The 20,101-nt window shown below is 35.8% G+C and overlaps 4 protein-coding genes and 2 pseudogenes across 4 annotated transcripts; 3 read left to right on the forward strand and 3 right to left on the reverse strand.

The window, feature by feature from the left end:
• On the reverse strand, positions 1-1,277 carry LOC123923498. Its single transcript, XM_045976186.1, has one exon. It carries the CDS (start codon positions 1,218-1,220, stop codon positions 183-185), a length of 1,038 nt encoding a protein of 345 aa, XP_045832142.1. The 5' UTR covers positions 1,221-1,277; the 3' UTR covers positions 1-182.
• A 520-nt stretch (positions 1,278-1,797) lies between these two features.
• On the reverse strand, positions 1,798-3,186 carry LOC123923501. Its single transcript, XM_045976189.1, has one exon. It carries the CDS (start codon positions 3,134-3,136, stop codon positions 2,429-2,431), a length of 708 nt encoding a protein of 235 aa, XP_045832145.1. The 5' UTR covers positions 3,137-3,186; the 3' UTR covers positions 1,798-2,428.
• A 2,193-nt stretch (positions 3,187-5,379) lies between these two features.
• Positions 5,380-7,631, forward strand: LOC123923493 (exocyst complex component EXO70B1-like). The gene has a single exon (XM_045976181.1). The coding sequence runs from the start codon at positions 5,489-5,491 to the stop codon at positions 7,469-7,471; it is 1,983 nt and encodes a 660-aa protein (XP_045832137.1). The 5' UTR covers positions 5,380-5,488; the 3' UTR covers positions 7,472-7,631.
• Positions 7,632-11,382: 3,751 nt separating this feature from the next.
• Positions 11,383-13,383, forward strand: LOC123922483 (exocyst complex component EXO70B1-like). Its single transcript, XM_045975199.1, has 3 exons — positions 11,383-11,690; positions 11,973-13,167; positions 13,229-13,383. The coding sequence occupies exons 1-3, from the start codon at positions 11,403-11,405 to the stop codon at positions 13,381-13,383; spliced, it is 1,638 nt and encodes a 545-aa protein (XP_045831155.1). The 5' UTR covers positions 11,383-11,402.
• A 248-nt stretch (positions 13,384-13,631) lies between these two features.
• LOC123923500 lies at positions 13,632-15,931 on the reverse strand (annotated as a pseudogene).
• Positions 15,932-17,471: 1,540 nt separating this feature from the next.
• On the forward strand, positions 17,472-19,210 carry LOC123923497 (annotated as a pseudogene).
• Positions 19,211-20,101: the final 891 nt, after the last annotated feature.

Here is a 20,101-nt window from a genome sequence, read left to right on the forward strand (position 1 = left end):
GATCGAAAATAAACAGTCATATAATTAATCATAATTTACACGATATCATACATTTTCACAACACATAGAAACAAACAAGACTATGAGCGGATGTTAAATACTTAATTTTGTTACATTGTACATCGGTGTCTTCCATATTAAAATAAAAAATATATTTTGGAGTAGTCAAAGCTATCCCAAAGTTAGTCATGGGGTGATAATGATTTGGATGTGTGCATCATTGACTTGCGCAATGCACGCAATGGTTTAGCTCCAAAGGGAAATTTTTTCACCAGAGATGCGATCCCACCTCTCTCTTTCTCTTTCACTAAGCTAGTGATGGAACGTTGTTTGTTTAATCGTGCAATATTGTGTTGTAATTGGGAACTTACTTGAGTAATCTCCTCATTTTCTTGTGCAGCATTCATAATTGGAGAACTTTCAGAATGAATGGCTTCTTGTGGCATGCTAAGATGAGTGTTTTCTTGCAAGGTAACAAAATTCATAATTGGAACGCTTTCAGAATTCATGGTTTCTTGTGGCACGATAAGATGAGCGTTTTCTTGAAAGGCATTAGAATTCATAATTGGAGGACTTTCCGAATAAATGACTTCTTGTGGCTGGATATCAATAGGATGAGCATTTTCTGCAGCTGTGTTGGATTCTTCTAAATCTGCATGGACTTGAATGACTAGAGAATGTTGATCTTGGATTTGGAGTCCAAGATTGCCACCTTCTATAGCGTAAGATAAATAAAAACGAAGAATGATGAGGGAATAACTGAAACTCAATCCAACGATGACTAAAAACAATTTAATCTTCATAAGTTGCAAAGTTAAGCATCCGCAGAAAAAATATAAGAGATCAACCTCAAATCCGAAGTGAGTTTGCTTTGACAAACAAAGAGACATGATAGCAAAAGCAACATAAATAAGACAGTACAAATCTGGTTTTCCATTAGCTTTATCAAAAAAGAAAGAGTAAACCGTGGAGATTGCGAAAACCAAAAATACCAAATGAGTTTTATATGGAAGACTAGTTCCAAAGGTGTGGCTTGTTCTTGCAAACAAGATGGTGAGGCAAATAAGGAGACCGAAAACGGTAAAAAGAGATATTTTCAACAAATTCCAATTTCCAAATAGATGATTGAAGGAAGAGCTGAGAGCATAACACAGAAAGCCAACAACTGATGAAATAAAACACACAAATCTCCATATCTTTGGCTGCCTTGCCCATCTCATGGTGTTTTTCGCGCAAGTAAGATTTGTATGCCGGCCATTTTCTAGGAGGGAAGATATAAGAAGCCCTAATGATGAAACTTCAAAGAAATTATGCTATAGAAGGAATAAGACTCTACACCTGAGTTGTATTTTACTTTGACAAGTGTAAGTAAATATAATTTTAAAATAACCCGGTCAATTTTTCTGAGCACATTAAAAGAGATTATTGATCAGTTTTGAAATATTAAAAGATGAAATGAAAAGAACGTATATGACTTTTTTTTTTTTAATGGCAGAAGATATATGACTTAGTATGAGCAAGGATAATTTTTTTTAAGAAATTTTGGCCCTCAGAAAATAGAAGGTCCGGCTCCATAGGGTGAAGTCTTTGTATCCATTAAGCGCTTCTTATACAATTTTTATATTTTAACCAAGTATTTTTTATAACTTCATTGCAAACATAATGCTAAAAGATCTGTTCTATCGAACGAGTCAAACGTCTAGCGTTATTTTAGTCATTCTTGCATTTGAATTGTGATGAAAAATAAAGACCTATTTCACTAATGGATATAAGATAAGATTCATGGAATTAATTTGGAAAAACTAGTACATAATATTTTCACAAACATAAAAAACTTAAACATCACTTGTCTTTGTGGCAGTACAGTATTTTCAAAAGTAAGAAGATTTATATCAGCTATACCTTCGGACTCAGTATAAACTATACTAAACACTAGAACAGAGCATCCAAAACCAGAAAACATGATCAAAAGATGTCGCAACATTAGCAGAAGGTAGCTACTGGCTAGAATCAATCGAGGTGTGGAAGTGAGTACAAGATGTGAGCTAGAATTGATAGTGACTGATAGTGAAGCTCAAAGTCACACTCTTTCTGCGTTGGTGTGGAACCTTGTGTTATATATCAAGTCATATGGAAACAGGATATTAAGTTGATGGCTTTGATGGCTGGCTATGGACGACGACTTGGTTCCACGGCTCGCTTCCTCAATCCACTCACTTCCATGGCATCCACCATTTTTTTCACTGTTTTGTGTAGGTCGTTCTTAATGTCACTCATCTCCGTGTTCCTGTCAAAATTTTCCCAAATACCGGAGTCAGGAAAGACTTTTGGCCCTATCCTTCCAAGCTGCTGCCAAATTACCCCATTAAGCTTATGACTCATATCAACTAGCTCTTTTTTAGAATCGCAAGGCTTTATATATTCACTATCACTTTTTCCTTTTTGTGACGACAAATTGACATGAGTGACCTGACTGGTACAGATGCATGTCTTCGGAATTCATATTTATAGCACTCTCAGCAGTTTCTGTGGCAGTACTAGTTTGTTCAGAATCTGCATCGACTTGAATGACTACAGAAGGTTGGTCTTGGATTTGGAGTCCAAGATGGCCACTTTCTGTTGGATTACCCAAATTAAAACGAAGGATGATGAGGAAATAACTGAAAATTATTCCAACTCTGACTAAAAACAATTTAATCTTCATGAGCTGTATTCCGCAAAAAAAATATAGGAGATCAACCTCGAATCCCAAGTGAACTTGTTTTGAAAGACAAAGCGACATAATAGAAAAAGCAGCGCTCGATATCAGACTGTATAAATCTGGTTTTCCGTTAGCTTTATCAAAGAAAAATGAGTAAACAGTGGTGACTGCGAAAACCAAAAATACCAAATGAGCTCTGAGCCGCATACTTGGCGAGTGCTGCCATATGTTTGCAAACAAGATGGCAAGGCAAATAAGAAAACTGAAAATACAGTAAAGAAATACCTTCAAGAAGTTCCAGTTCCCAAATAGATGGTTGAAGGAAGAGCTTAGAGCGTAACATAGCAGTCCCACAATGGATGAAACAAAACACACAAATCTGCATATCTTCGGCTGCATCACGAATCTCACAATTTTGTTGAGTATGGACGTCATCTTGTTTCTCAAGCGAGCAAGATTTGTATTCACGAGCAGAGAAACAAGCATTTTCTAGGAGATAAGATATATATATATATATATATATATATATATATATATATATATATATATATATATATATATATATATATATATATATATATATATATATGGGGAGGGATCAAATTACACCGGTGTAACATTTGAGTAATGTTACACTGCTCAATAACGCTTTAACGAATACAAATTTTACAAAATCCACCGTTGGATTGAAAGCTTATATCCTATAGATCATCCATGTTGAATTTTACAAAAATCTAAAATCGTTTGATAGGTTATTGAGATCGATGAAGATTAATGGTTTATGCGTTTTTATTGAATACCGTTAATCTTGATCTATCTCAAAAACATATCAAACAATTTTAGATTTTTATACAATTCAACATAGATGATCTATACGATATAAGCTTTCAATCCAACGGTGGATTTTCTAAAATTTGTATTCGTTAAAGCGTTATTGAGCGGTGTAACATTACTCAAATGTTACACCGGTGTAATTTGATCCTTCCCCTATATATATATATATATATATATATATATATATATATATATATATATATATGAAGCACTTTTCTACTTTAGGATGAAACTTCAAGGAAATTATGCTAAAGAATGAGTTCCATTTTTCTTTGACCAATGGAACATTCTCACTAATTCTACACAACTTATTTATGAGCAATGTTAGTTGGTGAGCTCTAGGCTTACCCTTTAACTAACACAGTGAAAATTAGTGACATGTACGGTTCACAAGCTTATTAAGATATTTTTTACTCATGAGATAACTAAATTTTTACTCTACTTATAAATTTATTCGTGTGACTAATTTTTAAAAACGAACCATGATGGGGGAATAACTGAAAATCATTCCAACAATGACAAAAAACAATTTCATCTTCATGAGTTGAAGTTAGATACGCGCAAAAAAACATTATAGCAGATCAAGCTCAAATCCCAAATGACTCTGTTGGATATTTGAATTGGACAACATGTTTCAACATTAGTTACAAGTTATTTGCTAAGGAAATCTCGCGCATTTAATACGAGCATCTGCTATATATGGAAATCCACATAGGAGCGCGTTTTGATAAAGATTTGATCTGATCAGATGTCCTTGAAATAAGTCAGACTTAATGGAACAACTGTATGACTTATCTTATCTTCCAAGTCATTCAAACATTTTTGGAATGTTTTGATCTACCTTTAATGATGATTGAAAATGGATCAGATCATCTTTATGATTGGAGGAGCGTCCTATTTTTCTTGAGGAAAGTGGAGCGTGCTAGCTCACTATTTATATGAAGACCAAGACCAAGACTAATTATCGAATTGAACTGAATTGGAAATATACATTCAAGTTTTATATATTGAGTCAAAGTGTCTGTATTTGTTAATTGTGATTCTTTCTTGTGGATTCTATAGCACAAGTTAAGAACTGAGTTTGTTGTGTATGTTTTAAGGTTACTCCTAAGCTTTGAAGTACGAAGTTAACTGTGTGTGATTTACTCGAAACTTTTAAGCAAGAGTAAAGTATTGTCTCGGTGATTGTCACCACATTGTATTCGACATTGTATGAACAACACAGGTTGTGTTGGTTGAGTGGAGGTGAGATGTGATCTCATGTCTAGGAGTTCCTAGGCAGAAGTTGCATGAGTAATGTTGAGGTTATATGATGTAAACCAAGGGTTTGCTGAGGTCTTAGTAACTAGAGCTATTAGTGGATTTCCTTCCTGGATTGGTATCCCTAGAGTAGGCAGTTGGCTGAACTGGGTTAACAATTTCCTGTGCAGTTTATTTACTTCCTGTTATTTCATACATGAGTCATCAGATGTGCCAACAATAAGTACAACATTATTCATAAAGTAATTGTTGAGACATCTGAGGGAACATTATTATAGTGATACCAAAATTTCAGATTCTACTTGGACAAACTGAGAAACATGATAACAAAAACAACACATATATAAGACTAAATGAAATTTACATAGAGTATTATTTATGGACAAAGAAAACCTAAGACTTATTTTTTTTTTTTTAATAAGTGTTCAAAAAGAATCTTAGGATTAGGTAGGGGGTACACATTATTGCACTTTGATTGCTTTTAATTTAAAATTAATATAAATTTTTTCAAAAGATTAAGGTTTGAAAAGGTAAAAAAAAAACAACAAAAGACTTGACTTGCACAAATATATAAAACTATTGTGTCTCAACTTGATTGGAACAACACTTATCAATAGACTTTGTTAAAATGAGAAAAAAGCCTTTTCAATGTAACTTTGTTGAAAAGAATTTGTGTCTGTATATCACTTCCCAATGGACTTCAGAAATAATAACATGACAACAATCCTATGGAGATTTTTGGGTTTGTCTTCAACAGTTGTTGGATTTCTTTGTTATGCTTTAAGCTCTTCCTTCACTCATCTATTTGGAGAGTGGAATTTGTTGAAAATATTTCTTTACAGCGTTTTCAGTTTAATCATTTGTCTAATGATTTTATTTGCAAACACGTGGCAAAACTCAAGAAGTCTTCGATTCAAAGCTCATTCGGCATTTCTGGTACTGACAATTACCTCTGTCTATTCATTTTTCTCTGATAAAGTTATAAATAGAAAATCAGATGCATATAGTTTAATTTCATATGCTGCCTTTGCTCTCATGTCACTTAGTTTATCGAGACAAACTCAGTGCGGATTTGAAGTTGATCTTATGTACTTTTATCTGGGATGTTTAATTGTACAACTTATGAAGATTAATTTGCAGTTAGCTATTGTTGGAGTTTGTTATAGCTATTGTCTTATTATTCTTCGTTCTTCTTTTTCTTCGTTAAATGTTACACAAGAAACTCAATGTCTTGGACTCGAAGAACAACATGTAGTCATTCAAGTTGATTCACAACTATCTGAAAATATCAAGCAAAGATTCTTGACTTGTATGAACGAGCTTAAGAAAAACAATACAAAAATCGGTAAGATGCTTTTGCAGAAGGTGAAAGGTAACTATAAATTGTTTGTGACGGACCATAACTTCATAATTGATGCAATTTTGCCTGAAACAATCAACAACCTTCATGAAATGGCGAAATTGATGTTCGATGCTGGATTTGAGAGAGAGTGCTATGAGATTTACAATTGTTATCGCGAGGAATGGTTGGAAGACTTGTTAATAAATAAGTTATTAGCATTAAGAAAGATGGGATTTCAAGATTACGTGATTGGAAGATGGATTAAAACTTCCAAGGTTGCTCTTAAAATACTATTTCCGAGTGAGCGTCATCTATACAACCGTGTCTTCTCAGAATCCAACTCTGCATCATCTAATCTCTATTTCTCGAGGATTTGTAGTGGAGCAATGATTCAGCTACTGAATTTTTCTGTTGCATTTGCAAATAGAAGCCCTTCAGCGTGGCGTTTGTTTAAAATCCTCAACTTGTTTGAGACGTTGTGTGATTTGATTCATGACTTTGAATCATTATTTCTAGATCGGTTGGTGAGTGAAGCAATACAAGTCAAGAATAGATTGGGTCAAAAAAGTAGAGACATTTTCATGGAATTTGGGAATCTGATCTTTCTTACACCAGACGTGGAGTTAGATTGTTGGGCTGATGGTGGTGTTCATCCAATGACCTGTGAGGCCACTGGCTACATCGTTATGGCTTTTTGGTCACGACAACATCTGGAGAAAGTATTACGCGAATATCCCTTCGTTTTTGATGGAGTAAAAACATATTCTTTATTCTATTCGCAAATGGAGCTAATAATGGAGCAGTTTGAGAAAAAATTGGAATTTAAGTCACAAATTTACGAGGAACCTGCTTTGCGTTACTTTTTCATGATGAATAATCTAAGTCATATTGAGTATAGATTGGAAAGCTTTTGGGATCATAAGTACTTGCATAAAAACACGGGTCAATACTTTGAACTCTATTGTAGAAACTCGTGGAGCAAGGTGATTGATTTTTTGAAGATGGATGTCAATGAGTCAGTTACGTGTAACTTTGAAGCAAATTCAATGAAAGACAATCTTAGTTTGTTCAATCAGAAGTTTAAGGAGACGTGTGGAATTCAGTGTACATGGCGTGTTTTTGATGAGAAGCTAAGGAATCAAATAAAAACTTTCCTCGAAATGAAGTTGTTGCCAGCATATGAAAACTTCATTGCTATGTTTGAGAATGTTGTTGGTAAAAATGCAGACGAGTATATCGTGTATGGAATGTCTGACATTCAAGATGAACTCAATCATTTGTTTCTGTTAGAGGAAGTTGATTGTGTTAGACATGATTTGATGAAAACCAGTTAGTTAGTTAGTTAGTTAGTTAGTTAGGGTTGGTTAAGATAGCTACTACAGAAATGCTAATTGAAGCACTTCCAATCAATACAAATTTTCATAATGTATATTATATAATAATAAAGCTGTGAACTCTTGTATTGCCTTTCTTGCAACATCTATATTTTCTGACTCATGTAAAGTTTGATGAATTAGGTGCCACATAGTTGGAATTTTGCTTTTTTTTTTTTGAACCAATCATCTCCGAAAATTGTTTTCAAGTTCCCGCCCTGGTGGAATTACTATGTGCCTCCTATTACTATGTGCCTCCTATTATTCAAAATTTGTCCTGGCACACCGCATGACATACAAGAAGAAGAACGGTATCCATTATTCTAGACTGTCATTGGATGATGTGACTATCAGACGGAGAAACTTGCTTAGCTGCAGGGAGACAAAGAATCAGATAATTCTGTTTCAAAAAAAGGTTAGTAATTGCTTCTCCTAATCTGTTTTGGACTGTATTGTTGCTTTGTTCACCAATATATCCGGAAAATTGGAATTTCGGTATCGGATGTTGCAATGTCTCAAAGATTGCGAGAATTTTGAACAACTGCCAAATTGATGGGTTTCCATTAGCAACTGCACTAGCAAAATTTCGAAGCTGAAACTGTGTGGAAAACCTCTGTGAAACGAGTAGCAGAGGAGGTGAAACCAGAAAAGACGTGATCATAGAGTCATTGTTCGGAGGGAAATAAAAATATAAAATCTTAAGAGTGATTCTGATGCTGTAATCCATCTTTTTTATCACATTATCTACATATTTCAGATTCTGGAAGCCGGATAATCTATTTATAAAAAAGAAAACTCTTCCTAAAACCCAGCGGCCGGCACTTACACATAACTTTGCGGTTTCATGAATGTAGTTGAATAGAAGACAGATGGAACTGATTAGAATTTCCATCTCGTCTCCGACTCTAAGAAGAACATATTATACTTTTAACTTTTAAGCCAAGTAAAAATTAACACTTTGGAAATTAAGTACTATGCCCATAAAAATATCCAATAGACTGTTCTACCGAATAGCTTTATTTAAGACTGTTAAGAATCCGTTATCAATCAATTAGGATTGATTGATATTCAATTAGTAATTACTGTAATTGATATTGTTTCCTTTTGTATATTAACTTAACTATTTGCATACAAAATTCTAAGATGGTATCAGAGCCTATCCACGATTCGGTGGGCCACTTCGTCGGGCCGCCTGCAATCAGGTTTTGTAAGGATGAGTTAGGCCCAATACTCAATTCTAAGATGGTATCAGAGCCTATCCACGATTCGCTGGGTCACTTCGTCGGGCCGCCTGCAATCAGGTTTCTGATCGGGCCCTCCACCATTCATATCCGCGCCTCAAGCCCATAGCGCTTGGCGCGAGCGGGGGTGTTAAGAAGTCCCACACCGGTTGCGATATGGCCTGACTAAGTGTTTATATACTAGAGGCAATCCTCACCTTACAAGCCGGTTTTGTAAGATGAGTTAGGCCCAATACTCAATTCAAAGAATTTGCTCTCGGAACTTAAGTTCGGTGACCTTCAGACCACAAAACTCATATGCGACAATCAGGCGGCACTTCACATTGCGTCCAATCCAGTTTTCCATGAACGGACCAAACACATAGAAATAGACTGTCACTATGTAAGAGACAAGGTACTGTCAGGAGAAATAACCACAGAATTTGTCAAATCTGAAGACCAATTGGCTGATATGTTTACCAAGTCTCTCAAGGGTTCTCGAGTGAATTATATTTGTAACAAGCTCGGATCATACAATATCTACGATCCGGCTTGAGGGGGAGTGTTAAGAATCCGTTATCAATCAATTAGGATTGATTGATATTCAATTAGTAATTACTGTAATTGATATTGTTTCCTTTTGTATATTAACTATTTGCATACAAATATACACCTTGTGTGATCATATTCGACACACAGAGATACAAACATAACAAAGACCAAGGTTTTAAATTGCGGACCGCATCACTTGATGCGGCCGCAATATTGCGGATGCGGTAGGCACTGCAACCGCATCGGACCGCAATTGCGGTGTGAACTCAAATCACAACTGATGCCGCATCGCAACCGCAACGCAACGGCGTTTTTCCGCAACGCAACGGCGTTTTGACCGCATTTACCGCAACAGTCATTTATGCCCCAAATCAAGGAAAAAAGGTAAAACTAAAATCAGAGAATCTTAGAATCAATTTCAGAAAACACAAGAAAACAAACGAAAAGTAAAAAAACAGAACAAAACAGAGAGAAAAGGCAAAAAAACAGAACAAAACAAACGAAAGGGAATCAGAATAAACTTACTTTTTTTCCTTTAAGTCAATTCAATTCATTTTAGAATCTCCTTTTCCTGTAAATCATAGACTTGGTGCTGCTGTGAAGAGTTGCAATTTTATCGTTCCTCTGATTGTGTCCTCCCTTCCTTTCCTCTTTCCAATCGGTCTCATATGCTATGTGATATCTCTCAAGGTATGATATTGTTATTGTTAACTACTTATTCAAGTCTGTTCTTTCCTATTTCTGGCTTTTTGGGTGTTATTTGGAAATTTGATTTCTAATTCTAGGTTTTGTGTTTCTTTGGGTGTTTGTGTGAGTGGGTGAGAATGAGATGATTCAGATAAATAGCAGGAGAGAGTGAGGAAGGAGATAGAGAAGAGAAAATTTGGGATTTGTGGTTTTGAGAGTGAGGAAGAGATAGGTTCTGAGAGAGAGTGAGGAAGAGATACGGAAGAGTTCTCCAGAACGCTCTCCAGAACGCAAGAACAGAGAGAATGAATTTTTTGTTTTTTTTTTTTAATAATAAATAGAAAGGTTTAATTATTATAATAATTATAATTATTTTATTTTAGTGGGGGTGGGGGGAAGAATGAAAGTGAAGAAAAAATTGGGGGGAAACAAAAATATAGTGGGGGAAAGAATGGAAGTGGAGTAAAAATTGGTAGTGAGCTATTTTTTTTAGTAATTTTATAATAGATTTTTTTTTTTAGTCAAAAAAAATTTATTTGTATCTACGATCCTTGTTTTTAGATTGTGGTTAAACAACTTTTTCATTGGATCAATCCTTGTTTATCTGATATGGATTTATTTTTTTTATTTCTTTTAAATTTTATAATAGATTTTTTTTTTGTAAAAAAAAAAGATTTGTTTTTTATATTTTTTTTGAGGCAATTTATTTTTTATATAGTAAGTGATATTTATCTTAATTTTTTTTAATTACTATTGTGTTAGTTTTTTTTTGAACGTTACTATTGCGTTAGTTGTAAACAAAAAAATTGTGTTAGTTTATATTTTTAATTCGTAGATGTATTAATTGTATTAGTATTTGCATTTAGTGCATTTATCTATTTGTGATGTATTAATTGTATTAGTATTTGCATAAACAATTATGAATGTTATTTATGTTAATGTTTCTTCCATTCGAGTCAAGGTTATATTATTCATAAATAAGACACAATGTCTTAAAAATGAATTAAAATTGACATAGAATTATAAGTAAAAGATATATAAGGAATTACAATCATTATAGTATTTTTTTTGTGTTTGTGCGGATAAAAAATTATTTCACGCTGCAACGGCCGCAATTGCATCGCAGTGTCTGCATTAGCCGCAATCGCAACACCTGCAACCGCAACCGCATCCACGACCGCAACCGCAATTTAAAACCTTGACAAAGACCGTGGCCACTAACTTAATTGCTGATGTTTTCAACATTATTATACACCTTAGTCCTCCATTTCCCACTTTGCATTTTCACTTTAATGGATACATAAGACTTATTTCACTTACAATTAAGTTTAGATTCCTGGAATTAACATTGGTTTATTCCGTATATAATATTTTCATTACATTACAAAAATGTAAACATCACATAAAAAAAAAAGTAAGAAGATTTGTCTCAGATGACACACACTAAATTTGACTCGAGAAGTCTTCGGTTTGAAGCTCATTCTGCATTTTTGGTATTGACTATCACCTCTGTCTATTCCTTTTTCTCTGATAAAATTATTAATGGAAAACCAGATGCATATAGTCTGATTTCGTGTGCTGCGTTCGCTCTTATGTCACTTAGTTTATCGAGGCAAATTCAGTGCGGATTTGAAGTGGATCTTATGTCCTTTTATCTAGGATGTTTAATTCTACAACTCATGAAGATTAACTATTTGTTAGCTATTGTTAGCTATTTATTTGTAAGGATGAGTTAGGCCCAATATTCATTTCTAAGATGGTATCAGAGCCTATCCACGATTCGCTGGGCCACTTCGTCCGGGTGCCTGCAATCAGGTTACTGATCGGGCCCTCCACTATTCATATCCGCGCCGCAAGCCCATAGCGCTTGGCGCGAGCGGGGGTGTTAAGAAGTCACACATCGGTTGCGATTTGGCCTGACTAAGTGTTTATAAACTAAAGGCAATCCTCACTTTACAAGCCGGTTTTGTAAGGATGAGTTAGACCCAATACTCAATTCTAAGAATAGCTATTGTCTTATCATTCTTCGTTCTTCTTTCTCTTCCTTAAATGTTATACCGGAACCGCAGTGTCTTGGACTCGAAGAACAAAGAGTAGTCATTCAAGTTGATTTACAACAAGAAGATACTGATAGTGGTCATGTGAAAGGTAACTATAAATTGGTAGTGACTGACCACAACTTGATAACTGATGCGCTTCCTCATGAAACAATCAATAACCTTCATGAAACAGCGAAATTGATGGTGGATGCTGGTTTTGAGAAAGTGTGTTTCGAGGTTTACAACAGCTACCGTAAGCAATGGTTGGAAGACCTGTTAGGAAAGACGGGATTTCAAGATTACGTGGTTGGAAGATGGATTAAAACTTCAGAGGTTGCTCTCAAAGTACTATTTCCCAGTGAGCGTCGACTCTACAACCGTATCTTCTCGAATTCAATGTCTGCATTATCTGATCTCTATTTCTCAGAGCTTTGTCATGGAGCGATCACTGAACTACAGAATTTTGCTGATTCATTTGCAAATCGAAGCCCTTCAGCATGGCGTTTGTTTAAAATCCTTGACTTGTTTGCGACTTTGAGTGATCTAATTCCTAAATTTGAATTATTGTTTCTTGATTCGTTGGTGAACGGAGCAATAAAAATCAAGAATAGATTGGGTGAAATAAGTAGAAACAATTTCATGGAATTTGGGAACCTGATATTCTTTACACCGGATGCGGAGTTTGATTGTTGGGCTGATGGCGGAGTTCATCCAATGACCTGCGCAGCCACTGGCTACATCGTTATGGCTTCCTGGTCCAGACAAAACCTAGAGCAAATTTTACAACAATATCCCTTGGTTGATGCTGATAAAGCGGAGACATCTTTATTCTATTCGCAGATGGTGTTGATAATGGAGCAGTTTGAGAGCAAATTGGATGCTAAGTCACAAATTTATGAGGACCCTGCATTCCGCTATTTTTTCATGATGAATAATCTCGGGCATGTTACATACAGATTGGAAACCTTTTGGGAGTATAGGTTCGGTAAAAATGTGGAGCATTACTTTGAACTCTATTATAGGAACTCTTGGGATAAGGTGATCAATGTTTTGAAGATGGATATGAATGTGTCAGTGGCACCAAATTCTGAAACAGATTCAATGAAAGATAAGCTCAAGGTGTTCAATCAGAAGTTTAGGGAGATGTGTGGAATTCAATGTTTTTAATGAGCAAGTAAGAAACTTCATAATAACTTCCACAGAAAGCATTTTGTTGACAGCTTATGAAAACTTCATTGGCATGTATGTTGGTAAAAACGCTGATGAGTATATCGAGTATGGAATATTTGACATTAAAGATCATCTTAACCGTTCATTTATATTACAGGATGTTGATTCTGTGAAAGGATTAGATGAAAATCAGTTAGTTAGTTAGTTATTTTCTTGTTAGTAAGGGTCTGTTAATATTCGTGATAGTTATTGCATGATAAAATATAGAAACATAATATTTGGAAGTTGGAACCTTTTTCTCTAATATATAAACAAGTCTCAAGGCCAACTGTCCAAGTCTAACTAACGGGCAATTTACGAAACACTCACTAACTCACGACACTGACATTGATAATATAAGAATTAATTGAATGTAATTAATGACATTGATCAGTTTGTTTTGGATACCGTGACTCTCCTTCGATCATAAGTGTTATCGTGTTTCCAATAGAGAATACACTTTTGTAGTGTTATAGTGTTTGTAATAGGGAATAGATCTTTCTGGTCATAAACACTAACAATAATTTCTACTCATTTTACAAAGTTTCTTTCCATCTCAAACTCCTATCTGACTCTAAGAAGAGCATATTAGTCTTTAAATTTTAAGCCAAATACAAATTAAACTACTATGATTGGACTCATTTCTTATGCATTAAGCTCTTCTTTCAATCATGTTTTTGGAAACTTGAACTTCATCAAAGCCTTATACCAGAGGCTGCATTGGATCGATTTGAAGGGTTGTTTGGCACTGCACTGGTTTGTTCACTGAATTGCTTCCACTTCCACAAGCTGCAGGGGAACATCATGGTTGTGTTCCCCCCAATAAGTTGTGATCACAACCCTGATATTGTGTGAGGCACGTTCAACTTGTTTCGTCGCATTACAACCTCCTTGAAATCGGTGTATACATCTGTAGTAACTCCTACAGGTCATAATATAAACACAAAATTCGATGACGCAATCTAGAATTTATGAAGCACTAACACAAACACACAAACAAAAACCAGACACCAAAATCGATATTGACACTGATATTTACAAGTCGACGCTTATAATAATTTTAAAAAACGAATGAAATAATTGAATGAAATCATATGTATTGCTATCAGACTCAGACACTGACATTTGTTTCGACACTGACACTTGTTAGACACCAACAAATCCATAATATGAAGTGTGAGCACTACATAGTCTATTACTACCTTCCTTTTTGTAGCTGGCATCCATATGGGGAAAAAAATACTAAAATTACCAAAGTTGACCATGAATTAGTTAAATTTGAAAAGGTAAGAAAATTGGTACAAGTATAGACTATAGTTGGATTTCCAAAAGAGCAAGCCACTAATATGGTAAAGTACCTAAAAAAGATAGACAAATAAATACAAGCCATTAATATGGTAACATCTGTGTATTACAAAACATGGGAGTGAGAAAATCTATCATTGGATACTCAAATCAATAAGAAAAATGTTATTTAAACACAAGATAGAACCAATTTCAAGAAAAATAAGACAAAAGTAGAATCTAAAGTCAGTATTATGCTTTTTTTTCTTTACCTTGGATTTGGATTTCGGTTGACAACTTTCATTCCATATTTCCTCCATCTGTAACCATCATCCAGGATATCAATGGCATCACTTGCTGTCTGGAAAACAACAACTCTAGATTCTTTCACTCTTCTGTTTCGACGGATTATACCCTGGTTTTCACCTTCAACTCTAGGTTGTCTCACTATTCTGTTTCTATGGATTACACCCTCATTTTCACCTTCAACTCTAGGTTCTGATATACCCTCATTTTCACCTTCAACTCTAGGTTGTCTCACTATTCCAATTCTACTGATTATACCCTCATTTTCACCTTCAACTCTAGGTTCTGATATACCCTCATTTTGTTGTTGATGTCCGAGATCATTGACTCGATGGGAATCCACTGGAATAGCACTAGTATTGGTTAATTCTACTGAACTACTGATAGATGCGGAATCTTGATCTTGTTGGACGCGTTGATCTATCGAGGAATGCAAATAAAAATGAAGCATAATGAGGGAATAACTAAAACTCACTCCAGCAATGATCAAAAACAACTTTATCCTCATGAGTTGTACAGTTACATATCCACAGAAAAAATATAAAAGATCAACCTCGAAACCAAAGTGGCTCTGCTGTGACAAACCGAGTGACATGAAAGCAAAAGCAGAACCAGAAACCATATTATACAAATCTGGTTTTCCCTTAACCTTATCAAAGAAAAAGGAGTATATATTGGTGATTATGAAAACAGAAAATATTAAATGAGCTTTAAGTCGAACACTAGTGTTCGAATTTTGCCATCTGTGTGCAAATAAGATGGCAATGGAGATAATGGAACTATAAATAGTGTAAAGAATTATCTTCAACAAATTCCAATTTCCAAATAGACTAGTGAAAGAAGAGCTGAGAGCATAAAAAACCAGTCCAATTACAGATGATGTAAAACTCAGAAATCTCCATACCTTTGGCTGCTTAATCCATCTCAAAATTTGGTTGAGCATAGATGTCATGGTGTTAAATTTGCTTAATCCACACAATTTAGTTAACAAAAAAATTAAACAAGCTTACACCAATTGGAGAGAAGAGAATAAAGTTTTCTTGAATGTTTTCTGTCTAGTAATAGAACAGGACAAAGCGCCAATAATACTTTTTATTCCTAATAGTTCCTAAGAAATGTAGAGGAAAGCGAGCATAACCTACTTCTCACTGTCGAGGAAATGTCGAGGAAGTTTTTAGGAGTGATTATTATGGGACGTCTAATTTTTTATGGCAAATGCTAAATAGTGCCCCCGGGGCACTCTTTAAGCCCTTAAATAGTAAGCTTTTTATAGAATTTTTATGGGAATGCGTAAAGTCAACGCATTGAAAATTGTAGTGTTTAACTTTTTGAATAAAAAGTTTCTTTAAATAGAATGTTTAAAGAGTGCCCCGGGGGCACTCGTTAGCAAGACCCATTTTTTATTTAATAATTTAGAAAACATTCTCTTCAAATTAGGACAGTCTGATTTTCATCTAACTGTCTTTAACACTTGACTACACGATTGCATATAGACATCTTGCCTGACTGCAATATATTTTTTTTTTAACGACAAATATATTATTATTAATAATCGGTCGAACTACAAAATAAATGTGCCGTTTATAAGCGGAAGACCAATGAATAAAGCCAAAACCAAATACCACCTAATAGAAGTTCTCTTCTAATATAATTTTTGGAAAGACACTCCTCGGCCTCCAGACCACCAAAGAAGACCATCAACCGACCCATAATGATGCCACTAGACTTTAACTCCCGATTTCGAATCAAAAGCGATCGGCTCATCATAATCCAAAAAGCAGCTCCGTGGGCCAAAAATTGATGGGGCAACGGTAGAGTGTAAACCTAGTAAAATAAGTCTCGGCTCACGGTCCGCCTTCAAACCGTCAACACCGACGTGGAAGAGGTCAATCAAATACAAAGAACCTGCAAATCTCAACAGATTTGGAAACCATCAGACATTCAAAAAAGAATCCTGCAAATCTCACCAAATTTGTAAGCGGCCAGAGAATCCCGTATCGAAGAAAGTCAACCACACACTGCATCAACCACACACTAGAGGTACAAAGAACCTGCAAATCTCAACAGATTTGGAAACCATCAGACATTCAAAAAAGAATCCTGCAAATCTCAACAAATTTGTAAGCGGCCAGAGAATCCCGTATCGAAGAAAGTCAATCTCACACTGCATCAACCACACACCAGCGGCGCCAGATCCAACACCTCCACGTCAGCACCTCACCACCACACCCCCGCGTCACCTTCGCCACCACACCGCCGCCACCACCCCCTTCTCAGATTCTTCGCAGCAGCCGCCGCCACCCCCCCCCCTCCCCCCCCCCCCATTCACTTACTATCAATTATGTCCCTATATTTTAACAACTTCAATTTGATACCCGTTAAGTCACATCGGTTGCGAGATGGCCTCGATATAAAGTAGAGGTAATCCTCACCTTACAAGCCGGTTTTGTAGGGTTGAATTAAGCCCAATATTCAATTCTAATATGGTACTAGGCCCACTGGGCCGCCTACTGTCAAGTTGTGATCGGGCCATCCACCATTTATATCCGAGCCCCAAGCCTAACGGTGTTGAACGCGACAGAGCGCGAAAATCAGAGATATCTTTATATAACTTGTGATGTGTTTACCACACCACTGAGTCAAATTTAACTTCATTCAAAATAATTTGTGGCCATTGTCCAGTGGTTGTACAGTTCTTTATCGATCTAATTATTACATGTTTTAGAAATTTCATTAAAATTCTGAGAATCGAAGAATGCAGCTAAAGGTATGGAGAATTGTTGGTTTTACTTCATCGGTTGTTGGATTGCTTTGCTATGCTTTCAGCTCTTCCTTTATCCATTTATTTGGAAACTGGAATTTTTTTAAGATATTTCTTTACAGCAATTTCAGTTTAATAATTTGTCTAATGAATTTGTTTGCAAGTACATGGCAACATTCGACAAGTCTTCGATTGAAATCTCATTCAGCTTTTTTGGTATTGACAATCACCTCTGTCTATTCCTTTTTCTCTGATAAAATTATGAATGTAAAACCAGATGCATATAGTATGATTTCATGTGCTGCCTTCGCTCTCATGTCACTCAGTTTATCGAGGCAAATTTAGTGCGGATTTGAAGTGGATCTTATGTCCTTTTATCTCGGATGTTTAATTCTACAACTCATGAAGATTAACTATTTGTTGGCTATTGTTGGAGTTTGTTATAGCTATTGTCTTATTATTCTTCGTTCTTCTTTCTCTTCGTTAAATATTCCACAAGAAACTCCGTGTCCTGGACCCGAAGAACAACGAGTAGTCATTCAAGTTGATTTACAGCAACGAGAAAATACCATTAGTGGTTGCATCGTGCAAAACTTTCATACAAGTTTCGAACTGTTGTAACAACAATTCGGAACTTGTATTAAAGAGCTTGAGCAAAACAATTCGAATATTGCCAAGATGCTTATAGAAAAGGTGAAAGGTAACTATAAATTGGTAGTGACTCACCACAACTTCATAACTGATGCGCTTCCTCACGAAACAATCAGCGAAATTGATGGTGGATGCTGGCTTTGAGAAAGTGTGTTTTGAGGTTTACAACAGCTACCGTAAGGAATGGTTAGAAGACTTGTTAATAAATAAATTATTAAGATTAGCAAAGATGGGATTTCAAGATTATGTGATTGGAAGATGGATTAAAACTTCAGAGGTTGCTCTCCGAGTACTATTTTCCAGTGAGCGTCGACTCTACAACCGTGTCATCTCGAATTCAATGTCTGCATCATATGATATTCCTTACAAGGGATGCGGAGTTTGATTGTGGGACTGATGGTAGAGTTCATCCAATGACCACCGCAGCTATTGGTTACATCGTTGTGGCTTTCTGGTCTAGACAGAACATAGAGCAAATTTTACGACAATATCACGTGGTTGTTGGTGATGGAGTGGGAACATCTATATTCTATTCGCAGATGGAGTTGATAATGGAGCAGTTTGAGAGAAAATTGGAAGCTAAGTCACAAATTTATGAAGACTGATGACCTCTCGTCATACCTATTAATTCATGCTTATTTGAGGGACATTAGACTCTTTTTAAGTAGTTTTGTATGAATAAACAAGAGAAATCAGCCCGGATTTGAGATTACTTAAAAATATGGTTTTGTACTATGCTGGGGGCGTGGGACTATCACGCGCAGCGTAGTGGTCTATGCAAGAAGGAAGAGTTTCCCCTGCTTTAACTACGCGCAGCGTGGTGGCTATCACGCGCGGCGTAATACCTTACCAGAAGTGAAGATTGGTCTCTGACTTGATCACGCGCGACATAATATCTACCACGCGCGGCGTGAAGGAGGAAGTGAACTACGCCGGCGGCGTGATCCAACCACGCGCGGCGTAATACCTCATCTGAAGATTTGTTTCTCCTCTGACTTGATCACGCGCGGCGTAATGTTAAGAAGAGCAACCACATGCGGCGTGGTAGATCTGGTGCGCGGCGTGGTTGCGATCTGTATTTAAAGAAACTTCATTTTCTGGAAAGGGTTTCGATACTTTGGAGTTCATACTTGATTTTAAGAGTTCTTGTGCATCAATTGGAGTCAGATCCTGTGTTCCAGTGGCTAGATTCAAGGAGTTCAACAGTATGGGAGCAAATCTTGTGAAGTTGGAGCTTGGATACTTGCTTGTCACCATGAGGAACTAAATCCTCATAGTGGTTGGATCTAGAATATGAACTAAACTGATGTAATCCCATGTAAATCCTCATATTTGTAATGAATCTCTCTTGTATAAGTGTTATTCAACGAATGTCAGTTCTTAATGCTTTACAATTTCTGATCAACTTTGCAATGATTTTAGATTTTGGTTATGTATGAGAATATGAGTTAAAATCCGACATGAATTCATTGAGCACTTGAGTGTTTCCGGTCGAGAGATTGAAACATAGAGTGTAACATAAGATCAACGCACTTTTAATTACTCCGTTACCGGTAGCTTCCATCCAAGAGATTGGAGAAGTATCGGTAAAGGATAGGGTGAATTTATCAAGAGATTGAAGTTCATCATATTGTTGATCTAGTTGTGACACTTGAGCGGTTCATTACGATATGATTGATTACATGCGATTGCTATAGTTTACGGAGTTTCGATGATCCAACCATACTCTTTTAATATTTGATTTCTAAAACGTTTTTTACAAACCAATTACTCAAACAAACCCCCAAACATGTGTTTTACTTTCATAATGTTCATAGACATAGTTGAATTGTTCGAATGTATCACAATCCCTGTGGATCGATAATTTTATTACTATTGACGA

Source organism: Trifolium pratense, linkage group LG4 (genome assembly GCF_020283565.1).
Source record: "Trifolium pratense cultivar HEN17-A07 linkage group LG4, ARS_RC_1.1, whole genome shotgun sequence".
NCBI lineage: Eukaryota > Viridiplantae > Streptophyta > Magnoliopsida > Fabales > Fabaceae > Trifolium > Trifolium pratense.